The sequence below is a fragment of the Acanthochromis polyacanthus genome, chromosome 20, assembly GCF_021347895.1.
Source record: "Acanthochromis polyacanthus isolate Apoly-LR-REF ecotype Palm Island chromosome 20, KAUST_Apoly_ChrSc, whole genome shotgun sequence".
Classification (NCBI taxonomy): domain Eukaryota; kingdom Metazoa; phylum Chordata; class Actinopteri; family Pomacentridae; genus Acanthochromis; species Acanthochromis polyacanthus.
The window spans coordinates 11,315,849-11,328,713 of record NC_067132.1 but is presented as its reverse complement, the minus strand read 5'-3'; the positions used below and the strand labels follow the sequence as shown (position 1 = coordinate 11,328,713).

General features: G+C 40.3%; 2 protein-coding genes across 13 annotated transcripts in view; one reads left to right on the top strand and one right to left on the bottom strand.

Moving 5' to 3' along the window:
- The window catches only part of LOC127531400 (leukocyte elastase inhibitor-like), a 203,738-nt gene extending 198,750 nt beyond the window's left edge, over positions 1–4,988 (bottom strand). For all 9 annotated transcript variants that reach the window (XR_007938506.1, XR_007938507.1, XR_007938505.1 and 6 more), the window contains exons 1-2: positions 4,880–4,988; positions 1,669–1,850 (exon numbers count right to left, since the gene is read on the bottom strand). Coding sequence is in view for 6 of the 9 variants with exons in the window: in XM_051940717.1 (XP_051796677.1) it covers positions 1,669–1,845 (177 nt within the window). In the remaining 3 variants the exon portion in view is untranslated. The remainder of the gene's footprint in view (positions 1–1,668; positions 1,851–4,879) is intronic.
- LOC127531401 (leukocyte elastase inhibitor-like) overlaps positions 1–8,462 on the top strand; it is a 104,856-nt gene extending 96,394 nt beyond the window's left edge. Inside the window, exons 1-6 of one of the 4 annotated variants that reach the window (XM_051940719.1) lie at positions 4,168–4,392; positions 5,848–5,964; positions 6,897–6,974; positions 7,131–7,220; positions 7,309–7,486; positions 7,641–8,462. In XM_051940719.1, coding sequence (XP_051796679.1) covers positions 4,186–4,392; positions 5,848–5,964; positions 6,897–6,974; positions 7,131–7,220; positions 7,309–7,486; positions 7,641–7,867 — 897 coding nt within the window. In that variant the 5' untranslated portion in view covers positions 4,168–4,185 and the 3' untranslated portion in view covers positions 7,868–8,462. Of the gene's footprint in view, positions 1–4,166; positions 4,393–5,375; positions 5,965–6,896; positions 6,975–7,130; positions 7,221–7,308; positions 7,487–7,640 lie in introns of those variants that run through there. The other 3 variants (XM_051940720.1, XM_051940721.1, XM_051940722.1) reach the window with 3 other exon arrangements.
- The last annotated feature ends 4,403 nt before the right edge of the window (positions 8,463–12,865 follow it).

Sequence of the window (12,865 nt, the reverse complement as noted above, 5' to 3'; positions counted from 1 at the left end):
AAATATGGAACTTTGATACACAGAGAAAAGTTTAATCAACAACTTTTACACTTCTATACAGCTGTGGGACAGTCTCAGCTTGAGCACAAAGAAACAGAGAGATGATGATTGGAGTTAAATATTATAATAATCCAAATATCACCTTCAAATATACACTAATCACCTGTAAATGTACTCAGCTTCCCTACATGCATGTCAGGAATTATTCTGAGCAATTGCACTGCCATATTCAACCACAACTTTTTGTACTTTTCCAAGAAGAGGAGCTGAAGATAATCACACCCAACAATGTTGTCAGGTTGTACTCACAATACTCTGACTATATTTGTCAGTTATAATGTATGAACTTCAACCTGTGGAGCTCCTGGGTAACACCTTTTACAACTGCTGGTAAGTCGATCTTTAAAACTTACTTGCAACAGCTGGCAGAGAGCTAAAAGTGAAAAGAAATAGTCTTTAACCTGGATCAAATTCCTAATTTCTATAATAATTATAATAATGAATGTCAGCCTAGCTTTCAGGGAGGGCTGGTGATGGTCACACACACTAAATATTAAAATATTTGGCTGCAAGACTAAAATATGCATCAATCTCATAAAATGTTGACACCCCTTATGTGGAGTTAAACAATGAGAATAGATGCAGACAAATTGAAAAAAGGAAACATTCTTCTTTTGCTTAATGTCTAGTAACACCTAAATTCCAGATAACTGCCCCGCACGTCTGAGGTGCAATAGTTGCCCTTATGCTCTAAAGGTGACCCATATTTCATAGGAATGACTCAACTTTGACAAGGACTCACCAACAAAGCCCAGACAGACAGACAAGTGGACATATCTGCTGCACATAATGCTAACAGATAACATGTACTGATTACTTCAATGTACATAAATCTTTATTGCCCTTACACCGCCATGTTTTGCATCATGTTCCTATAGTAACACAACACACAACTGGCCCTCATGAATCTTTGCAGGAGTCTAAAAAGAACAGATCTTTGTCATTTTTGCTGACAGTGGAAGACAAAACTGGTGATTCATACAGAATGGAGGCTTCACACCTTCAGAACTCCTCTGTAGCTTCCATTCATATCAAATTCAAAGCCTTCCCATCATGGAGCTTTACTGTTAAGCGTTGTTTGTCTTCAAGTGATGTTGAGTAATTACCTCCGCCAGGAGGTTATGTAATCACTGGAGTTTGTTTGTCTGTCCGTCTGTGTGTGTGTGTGTCTGTTTGTCTGTTAACAGCATAACTCAAAAAGTCATGGACGGATTTTCACCAAATTTTTACAGGATGTCCGGAAGGCCAGGTGGCCAGGCGGCCATGTCTCAATTGTCCTTCGACCTTCAAAAAAATTCCTGGATCCAGACGGTGATTCGGATCACCTCCAAAATCTCATCGATTCTTACTCGTGCTCTTCCGGACATCCTGTAATAATTTGGTGAAAATCCGTCCATGACTTTTTGAGTTATGCTGTTAACAGACAAACAGACACACACACACACACACACACAGATGGACAGACAAACGGTATGGCGGAGGTAAACTCAGAAGACACACTCTGCCTCAAAACCAGACTGATCCAGGTGCACCCACCTGTAGTGCTATCAATGTTCATTTGTTACTTCTACCAAAGACAGTTGTTGTGTAGGTGAAGGTGCTCTGTACCTCTGACATCTGCGCTTCTGTGTTGCCCCTCGCCCCCAGCATCACCATAGCCAGGGCAGAAGAGATGCTGAAGGGGGAGTAGAAGAGGTTTGCTGTCTTGTCATTATCGCCAAGGTTCTTGAACAAAGCCAGAGAGAATTTGGTGTTGGCCTGAGCTAGGGGGCTTGGAGATGCCATTGTTTCTGGAACAAAGAAAGCACAGAGCATTAGTTGTTTTAAAAACTTAGATTTTATTTAAACATTTTGATCTACAGTTGGATCAATTTCTTTGATCTTCTGTGAATATAGAAATGGGCAACAAATGAAAGGAATCCATTCATTCCAACACTGAAAGGATTTGGTGGCTCTGGTGAACTGTGGGGAGCATTTTACCACCAGGATTTGGGTTCACTTTTTTATTTAAAGGGAAGCATCACTGCAAATTGATCCAAAGTTGTTGTGAATGATCATCTTTATCCTTTTATGAAACACTTCTACTCTGATGGGAGTTCCATGGAGCAGGGGCGTAACCAGACCTAATACTGTACTGGGGCACACCTGGGGCACAAAGCATTCATGAGAGTGCGAGAAAAATAACATATTCAGCACTTATTCACATAAAAAACCTAAATAGTTCTTTAAACTATTCAATAATATCAGACTATGTTGTTGTCTAGATCTTTGATTAACCATCTAAAATGTACTGCGGTAATGCATTTGGCCTACTTGTGCACTTTACTCTCGACTTCTAAACCATTACTGATAAATGCAAAGAGGAAGAGCAATGAATCTTTTTGAAATATTTGTTTCAGTAAACATCTGCAAATTGAACATTTACAAATGTAAAATAAAATAAAATAAAGCACCCCAAAATCTCTGGGTTCTTTTTTCTAAGCATATATATATATATGCTTAGAAGAGTTATGCTTAGAAGAGTAAAGAGGAAAAGAAACCCAAATTAGGGGAAAAGTGGGGCACGCAGAGTTCACACAAATCAACAAAAAATCTGAAAATTTCCAGTATTATTTACAGGTGATATATACACAGGAAAAGACCTTGAACTGCTGCTGTTAAACAGTCTGACAGCAGCAGGTATGAATGACCTGTGGTAGTGCTCCCTCCTTGATGGTGGCGGCAGTAGTTAGTTAGTTAGTCAGTCTGCTACTGAAGGAGCTGCTCAAAGCTCCTTCAGTGTGGTGGAGGGGGTGAGAGGCGTTGTGAATAACGTTAGCTAACTTAGCATTAACTTAAGACAGACTTATGTTGCCTAGCTAGCTCGGACTTCACTTACCTCTCTCATTCCTGGCTGCTTTATCCCTGCTGCGGGCGAATAACTTTCTGATATCCATCTAGGAGTTACAGTTCGAGTCAAACCAAAATCAAAAAAATATATTTAACAAGTTGTCGGCAAACGTTACCGACCTCACGCAGTGATTCTCGTAGCCTCTCTCTCTCTCTCTCTCTCTCTCTCTCTATACTCAGCTGATCAGCTGAAGTCGCTACACGTGAATAAATTACCATTTTAATGAGCCATGTGCACATTGTTTGAGTTGAGTGAATACAGTAGCAATGAATTACCATACTAAGTAGTATGTGCGCTGTAGTCTATGCTATGTAGACTTAAAACTCCGAAGTGATTTTTATTTTTTTATTGGTGAAATTTTTACTGGGGCACTGCAGATCAATACTGGGGCGCGTGCCCCAGTGAAATCTGTCTGGCAACGCGGCTGAGAGCATGAAGGGTCACTGAATGGTTTGATGACAATGATGTGAATCATGTACAGTCAGTAGATCTCAAACCAGGCGAGCATCTATGGCAGAATCACAATGAAGATAAAATAAGAAAAATAAGAGAAGATAATATATATTTTATTCATCACAGAGGAAATTATTTTGTCAGAGAACAACACTAACTCAAGTTAAACATGAAGATCTTCTGGACCTTTGCTTTTATCCATTTTCTCTGACTGGACCTCTTTGAATTTTAATTGAATACCTCTGGCTTAGAAGAAGAGGGGCATGAGTCAACAACCTGGATCCAACACCAGTCGGTGGAGAAAAAAGAAAAAGAAAGCAAACCCAAATGATCCTATTTCAGTGTTTTAATAAGCCTGCTGCTTGTCCTGTGAATACTGTCGCTTTAAGGATCACTACAGCTGGAGCTAACGTTAACGTCTGAAAAAGGAGCCTGATGAAGAGGAAACATCAGCTCTACCTGATGGCAGGAAGAGGAGCTGCTGACGCTATCACGTCTATAACTAGCTAACTGGTGGTTTGGTTGAAAGAAATGAGCTGCTGTGTGTGGGAGAAAACAACAACACATATATAAGAACTGGACCTGGCTTTGGTTTATGAGGCTAGAGCAGGGGTCGGCAACCCGCGGCTCCGGAGCCTCATGCGGCTCTTTCAGCCCTCTGTTGTGGCTCCCTGTAACTTTGGAAAATAAATTGTTCTGCTTTTCAGGTGCGTTTCAATGCATTTTAATACAGAGTTTTATTGTGAAATTACCGCTTTTATTTTGCCGTGTCACTCCACCGGATGTGCTGCTGGGATCCAGAGAGACGACACGGACCTTCCAATTCCCACACGTTTCATGTCTTTTTTTTATTTTACTCCTGGAGAAGCAACGCCTGTAGTTTTACATCGTTTTGTATTCAAGAATGGCAAGCCTGTATATTAAAGCTCCACTCCAAGAAAGACACGTTACTCGCAAGAACACGGCTCAATGTCATTTCCAGGCAGCAGGTCAGAGAGTCAGAGGAGTATCGTCTTGGAAAACAGGGCAGCGACTTACCGGAGAAAAGTTATTAGCTTAAGATAAATAGATTTTACAAGTTAAATAGACATTTGCAAAATATTGATTTCCAGCTAACATTACGTAACATATGAGGTCCAGGAGCAAAAATGACATTAACCAAGTAAGATAAATATTAGTGGAAGGACATAATTAAAAAATGAATGTATTTAATTAGAGGCTTTGTAATGGATTAGTCACGACTGATTAACAAGAGCATCGAGGTCAGAAAGCGATAAATGCAGTGTTGTCTTCATTTTAAATGCCAAAAGGATTTTGCGGCTCCCGGTGTTTTCTTTTCTGTGGGAAACGGGTCGAAATGGCTCTTTGAGTGTTAAAGGTTGCCGACCCCTGGGCTAGAGTATACCCACTAGAAAAAACTCGACTACACCACTGATTATCAGCTATACTAACACACACAAACCGAAGGAGACACACCGTTTACTCACTGACAGGAGAGCTCCTTGTGGTCCTTGAGCGATTGGAAGTCTTTCTGCGACAGGAAAACTTGTGTTTGGTTTTATTATTTATATGTGGACACACCCAGAAAGTCTGATCAGATCAGCTTCGTCATTCTCCTCTTTCATTGGACGGAATCCGAGTGGCTAGAACCACGATGTTACTCATTTCCTCCCTCCTCGATGAAGTCAGTTCCCAAGAAATGGTGACTGTTCCTGGTATTTACAGGATTTTGGTTTTGTGGCTTCAAGCAAAGCAGGTTTAATATTAAAATGACCAAACACTGAAATGATTTATGAAATAAATTTCACCATTGATTCTTAAGACATTGTAAAAAAATAAATGCAGTTACCAAACTTTTATCCTGTACAGCTAATATTCAGCTTGGTAAAAAAATAAAAATAAACAAGTGACGAAAATGATAAGATGTTGCATTAAAATGTCAACGATGAGTTTTAACTTTTTTTTTTTTTTTTTTTAAAGCCATGTCCAAAGTTAACACCCCTTGAAATTGCAAATTTTTGTTTTGAGAAACTGAATAATGATTCCCCACAGAGCTGCAGTCAATGCTGTTTTATTTTGAGGTCTAGTCATTGTTTCTGAGTTAGTGTTGGTGTTAGAGGTAGATAATTTTTGCCCTGCTCTTCAGTTTTGCTTTGACTCCTGGCTTTAATTTAATTACTATGATGAACTATTGTTCTAAGCTCACAGTGTCAGGAAGCTGTCCCGGCTCCTGCCTGGTTTTTGTCCCTGTCTCCCTTTCTCTCTCCCAGCTGATTACCTGCTGGAGGACAGCTAATTGCAGCATGAGACTCAGCTGAGGAGTAATCAGCCAACACCATTCACCTGCCTTCCCCTTCTGTTTAAAAATCCTCTGCTTCCCTCATTGTGTGTGGGGGCATCACAGCTTTGATTGACCCAAATGTGGTTTCCCCTCATTCCTTCAGATTCCCATCAGCTCTGGACTTTTGAGGATTTCTCTCTGTCCTGGACTACATTGTGTTTCTTGTTATTTTATGGACTCGTCTCAGTTACCTGCACTCACAGGAGACAGCTACCCATGTGTGAGTAACTTAATTCTGCAGAGGTTTTGAGTAGCATGGTTCGAGAGGTCTAGTTTTTGTTTCGGCTCCTTCTTTTCTGGCGGATGCGATTCTGGGTTTTTGGTACTATAAACCCCTTTTTGTCTTTTAAACCTGTCTGTTGGTTTCTGTGCCTGGGTTCTCCTTCCACCGCTCGTGACACACAGTGGAAGTTACACAAAGTAGTGTTACAGACACATCCCACATCTGCTGGACGTTCAGATCATGTCCAGATTGTGTCCATCGGCCCAATAGTGTCTGCAGAGGCTATTTGTTTCAGAAATTGCAGCACACTTTGACATTAATTTTCTCTAAAATTTTACAGTAAAATCAGGTGATATTGTACGTGGTGGTAGCTGGGATGACCCCTGACAAGGCCACAATGAGAGATCTTTGTCACCGCCTAAAGATTTCCAGATATGGACAGTCAAACCTGTATAACAGCATGTATTTACAGCGGACGTCTCTTAGCCTGGCTCCTCAGCGCCTGTGATCGCACTACCGTATTACACGGAATAGTTGCGCAACGCCCAGAGTGCAGGCGGCTCACTTGACCGCAGTCACACTGCTGGGTAGGATGGCTCGTGTCCCTTCACTTATCTGGGAATCTGTGTTGTATCAATCCTCCTCGGCGTCCATCGCTCCCTTCAGCCCTCAGTTCCTGCCTCCGTGCAGCCACGACCCGACTCAGTCCACCTCCGTCCTCTCCCCTCGAACCAGCGCTGCTTACTGCGTGTAGCGTGGAGTTTCTTTGGCTCGGTTCACTGTCGTGTCGCTCCACTTTGTCCCCGTCTGTCCCCAGTTCTCCTCGCGGCTGCTCTGTTACTCCTCTCCTTTCTCTCTGGGTGATGAGCACAAGATTCCAACTGGTGGGAAGTTTCAGGTTTTGTGGTTTTTCTGTTTCATGTTTTCAGAATGAAACCAAGTCCGTGAAGATGATGTACCAGGAAACTGAGTTTCCTTTGAAGTCCATCCCTGAAATGAACTGCAAGGTAATTCATAATCAGTACAGTCCATCAGTCAGTATGTCTGGATAATGTGTGTGGGTTTAGTTTTTGCATGTGTTCCATAAATTAGTTCATACACATGAACCAAACAGCTGCAAGACCGGTTTGTGTATTTACTGTCATGTTTGAAATGTTTGACAGAGCCTAGAGATGCCCTACAAAGGCAAGGAGCTCAGCATGCTCATCTTCCTCCCCAATGACATGGAGGACAGTACAACAGGCCTGGAGAAGGTACAAACACAAACATTTGCACTTGGGCACAAAACAGAATCTACAAGATGCACACAAAGGAATGATTGATTATGTGTCCACCACCCAGCTGGAGAAGGAGCTGACCTATGAGAAGTTTGTGGAGTGGACTCGTCCAGACAGGATGTATGAAGTTGAGGTCCAGGTGGGTCTGCCTCGATTCAAGATGGAGAAGTACGACATGAAGAAGGTCCTGGTCAGCATGGGCATGGTGGACGCCTTTGACATGGGAAAGAGTGACTTCTCTGGTATGACGTGTTCCTGGATCGTACAAGATACATTAAAGAGCAGGCAGCCAAAGCCTGAACTGGCTACTGAAGTTCTCCCAAATCAATGCTGTCTACACTCCCACCAGGTACTATATTTATGTGAAGTATCATCTGTCACTCTCTCCTTTAACAGGCATGTCTCCTGCCAATGACCTGGTGCTGTCTAAAGTCATGCATAAGGCTTTCGTGGAGGTCAACGAGGAGGGAACTGAGGCTGCTGCTGCCACTGCTGACATGGTGATGCTTTGTTCCTACAGACCTCCAGCCACCTTCATCGCAGACCACCCCTTCCTCTTCTTCATCCGACACAACCCTTCCATGAGCATCCTCTTTGCTGGCCGATACTGCTCCCCTGAGTGAGAGCGTCGTTGTTTAGAGCAGGTTTTCTCCAACAGAGGGAGGTTACAACACATATAATCTGCAATAGTGTAGCGTTTTATGCTGCATCACTGGAAGAATGTTGAGAATAATCGCTCTACAGTTTCTTGTCGCTAATCACACCCTGAGTTCCCGTCCAATGTTTCCAACACCAGGATTATGAGTAAAAACGATGGTGTTGGATCTTCTAAACCTGATCTCTCTCATTTGTGTCTCTTCTCATATAAATGATTGTGAATTTGTCCTGTGCCTTCCTGAACATTCAGCTCTAGCACTGTTTAGGCTAATCTCATCCTTTACTTTATGTCTGCAATGCACGTATGGTCCTGTTTGCTGCAGTCTTACTCTACTGTGGTTCATCTCTCCATATTGTCTAGTTTATCCTGCACCTTACATCCTTTTAATGAATTTAACTGTAAATTGTCCCTTTTTCACCCAGCAGCTCAGACATCAACTGTACCTTTTGGCTGCAATGTTCTCTGTACTTTATCTACATAACAAGCAATTATATCGTTCTGTTACATTTAACTGTACCTTTATGCATATAATAAAAATGGATTAAAAATAAGAAGAACTTGCATGAAGGTTTGAACTGGTTTTGAGTCCAGGTCCTTTTGGTGTATCCCTGTGTATTTAAATATGGAATAAAAGTGTGTGGTTTGCAAATATTGTATGTCACATTTAAAAAAAAAAAAAGTTTTTACTGATATTTTCTCTGTTGTAGTTTAAAAACAGTGGAGTTTATAATATAGTTTAATCATGTAGAAGAGCTAATATCACACTGGATTTCACTGTAGAAGTGATTTTGGTTCTTCTTTACCACTATTTTCATCATGTATCACTGAAAAGCTTTTTTAATCTTAAAAACAAAATGTAAGTTTCATTCAGTAACTCTTTTCTGATTGAATGGTTGTACTTGTTCTATCCACAGCAGGTCAAGAATGATTGTAAAGATTTCTGCTAAAACCCACAATTTGTCAGTTAGACGATGATGCATGTGAACATTAAATTCAGGTATACGTGTTCCAGCAGGTCTGTCATCAGGAGATTTTGAACACTCTATATATTGAGACTCTTTAGAACTGTCTTACCAAAAAAATGTAAACATTGGCCTTTTCTGTTTCTTTGAAAGGAAGAAATACATTAGCAGCACCTTCTGTGATAGAATAAGAAGTTTATTTTAAGGGAAAGTAATACTGCTTTGTAGTGGACTAAATATATTTAATTTTATCTTTATTCTAGATACAAAGATACAAAGCATAGGACATGCTTGTTAAATTCACTGCATTACTGTTCATTAAACCAATGAGTCTGCTGGGATTGTGACAACTCAACAAGAATAAATAAATTAAATCTTAAATCTGTGAGGAACATTAATGTAAAAGTGACATGTTCAGTTTCTGTCAGATTAACAGAAAGAAGAAAGGCGTGTATGAAAGAAACATGACAAATATAGTAAATAAGACATGACAAGAAGGGAATTAAAAATAAATATTGAGCACAGGACTGGTCTTTTAGGTGTTGGTAGATAATATAACATACACACGTGGACAAAATTGTTGGTACCCCTCAGTTAAAGAAGGAAAAACCCACAATTCTCACTGAAATCACTTGAAACTCACAAAAGTAACAATAAATAAAAATTTATTGAAAATTAAATAATCAAAAACAGCCATTACTTTTGAATTGTTGATTAACATAATTATTTAAAAAAACAAACTAATGAAACAGGCCTGGACAAAAATGATGGTACCTCTATAAAAGATTGAAAACTATTTGACCAGAGTGACATGATTAACTCAGGTGTGTCATTTAATTGACATCACAGGTGTTTCCAAACTCATAATCAGTCAGTCTGCCTATTTAAAGGGAGACAAGTAGTCACCCTGCTGTTTGGTGAAAAGGTGTGTACCACACTGAACATGGACAACAGAAAGCGAAGGAGAGAATTGTCCCAGGACATCCGAAAAAAAATTATAGACAAACATCTTAAAGGTAAAGGCTATAAGACCATCTCTAAACAGCTTGAAGTTCCTGTGACAACAGTGGCTCATATTATTCAGAAGTTCAAGACCCACGGGACAGTAGCCAACCTCCCTGGACGTGGCCGCAAGAGGAAAATTGATGACAAATTGAAGAGACGGATCGTTGGAATTGTATCCAAAGAGCCCAGAGCAACCTCCAAAGAAATTAAAGGTGAACTCCAAGGCCAAGGTACATCAGTGTCAGATCGCACCATTCGTCGTTGTTTGAGCCAAAGTGGACTTCATGGGAGACGACCAAGGAGGACACCACTGCTGAAAAAAACTCATAAAAAAGCCAGACTGGAATTTGCAAAAATGCATGTTGACAAGCCACAAAGTTTCTGGGAGAATGTCCTTTGGACAGATGAGACCAAACTGGAGCTTTTTGGTAAGGCACATCAACTCTATGTTCATAGACTCAAAAACCAAGCACACGAAGAAAAGAACACTGTCCCTACGGTGAAACATGGAGGAGGCTCAGTAATGTTTTGGGGCTGCTTTGCTGCATCTGGCACAGGGTGTCTTGAAAGTGTGCAAGGTACGATGAAATCTGAAGACTATCAAGGCATTCTGGAGAGAAATGTGCTGCCTGGTGTCAGAAAGCTTGGTCTCAGTCGCAGGTCATGGGTCTTCCAACAGGACAACGATCCAAAACACACAGCCAAAAACACCCAAGAATGGCTGAGAGAAAAGCGTTGGACTATTCTAAAGTGGCCTTCTATGAGCCCAGATCTGAATCCCATTGAACATATGTGGAAGGAGCTGAAACATGCCATTTGGAGAAGACACCCATCAAACCTGAGACAACTGGAGCTGTTTGCTCATGAGGAGTGGGCCAAAATACCTGTTGACAGCTGCAGAACGCTCATTGACAAATACAGAAATCGTTTAATTGCAGTGATTGCCTCAAAAGGTTGTGCAACAAAATATTAAGTTATGGGTACCATCATTTTTGTCCAGCCCTATTTCATTAGTTTGTTTTTTTAAATAATTATGTTAATCAACAATTCAAAAGTGATGGCTGATTTTGATTATTTAATTTTCAATACATTTTTATTTATTGTCACTTTTGTGAGTTTCAAGTGATTTCAGTGAGAATTGTGGGTTTTTCCTTCTTTAACTGAGGGGTACCAACAATTTTGTCCACGTGTGTAATATAAAATAATACAATACATCGGTCATTCAGTTTTCAGATCATGTAATGCCACAAATTAAATATTAAAAATGATTTATTTTAGTAAGACTTTAGATACTAAACACTGATAGACACGCTCCACTCTTACTATTTCTGTTGTAATTTATTTAGCCACCAATGGATGGCGTTCAAGTCACATCTAATTCTTAAAGCTGTATATTTTTTGTTAATTGCTTTTTTGTTATTTGCTCTGCGTTAGGGAGAACAAAGAAGCTTAATAATGAGAGTGAGCAGGCCGACATCTCCCAGCAGTGACCTCACCCCTAATTTGTGCAGCTTTTTGCTCTTTGAGAGACTCTGGTTACCATCGCACTTCCTCTGCTCAACAACAGACATTAATGAAGTGTCTTGGTTCACTTCCTGACTCTGATGCATGCTTGATGAGTCGTCCTCCTCAGATCTTTCAACACAATCCAGTCTACTGGTTTCAGAGGGTGTAGATTCTGCTCTGTGTCCCTTGCAAGGCTTCATTCACCTCTTTGTCAATAATCATCAACAAGGAGAGGACAGGTTTTGCACAGTAATGCTTTTTATCTCTGTGGTTGGAAGCAGCCATGTCTAATGACCTATTTCTGTGTTTCCTTGTTGTGCAACAAGTGCTCTTATTTCCGAGTACTCTTCACTTTAAAAAAAAGTTAGCAGCATGATCTCAGTATTCATGTGCAGCAAAACAGTTTGAACCAAAACCCATATTTATGTTGTTTCTTATAATACAACATAAAATGGACAAATCCAGATCCAGCAAGAATAAATGAACTTAATTCCAAACAGCTTCATCTAATAATTAGTTAATTAACAGGCACAAAACCAAGGACACAATTAGATTGAGAATATTTAGGATTATACATGACAGAATCATTTACTACAGCATCAGCATCTGTTCATCTATTTATTGGTGTACGTAACCATGACCATTGCTGGTTTTATTTGATGAGGAACAAGTTTAACTGTCTTTAACTCACTGGGAGCCTTCTCTGTATTCTTGGTCCAACGTTGAAGGTGTCTGCAGAGTGAGCTTTAAATCAATAAATAGTTTTCAGACAACTTGATGTTTCACAGTGAGGCTTTTCCCATGAGAAACTGCTTCTAATGGTGCCTAAATTCCAGCAGTAGAATTATACACAAAAAACCCATCAACTTGTTTTTAGTTGCAGACTTTGGAACAGTATGACCAGATTCAAGTTCTACACAATGTGTAATCTCAGAATCTTAAGTGGACCGTTTTCTATGACACACGTTTGAACATTTTGGATGGCAGCATGTCTTTTGGGACTAGGGCATTACCTTTAACATGACAACATGTCCACCCAAAAAGGTCACTTCTTGTTTGGCTGCTGTCATTCACTAAGATTTGCTTTGTAACCCTTTTCAGCCAAATGCTGCAACAGACCACAGTGTCAGTTCCACATATTCATTGAAACATACGCACATAAGAGTGAACTCCCACCCGGTGATTTTAAGTCCCCAAGTTTTTGTTTTCCTATATAGCTTCAGTAAAAATGTCAGCTGAACAAGTTTGACTCTTTTAGAGCCCTGACAAACATTTGTGACAATTTTGGTGATGAATTGCTGAATTTACTAAGACTGTTTTCCGAACATGTGGCTACATTCAATCTCACTTCAAGGAGCGACGTCTCAGAATAAAATTTCCTTAAAATTCAGATTTTTAATTTAGCAACAAACCAAGAGTTCAGCTTCACTTCACACACCACGATATCAAGTCTAAACTCTACTCAGCCCAGAGCTGTCACCTGAGGGCAG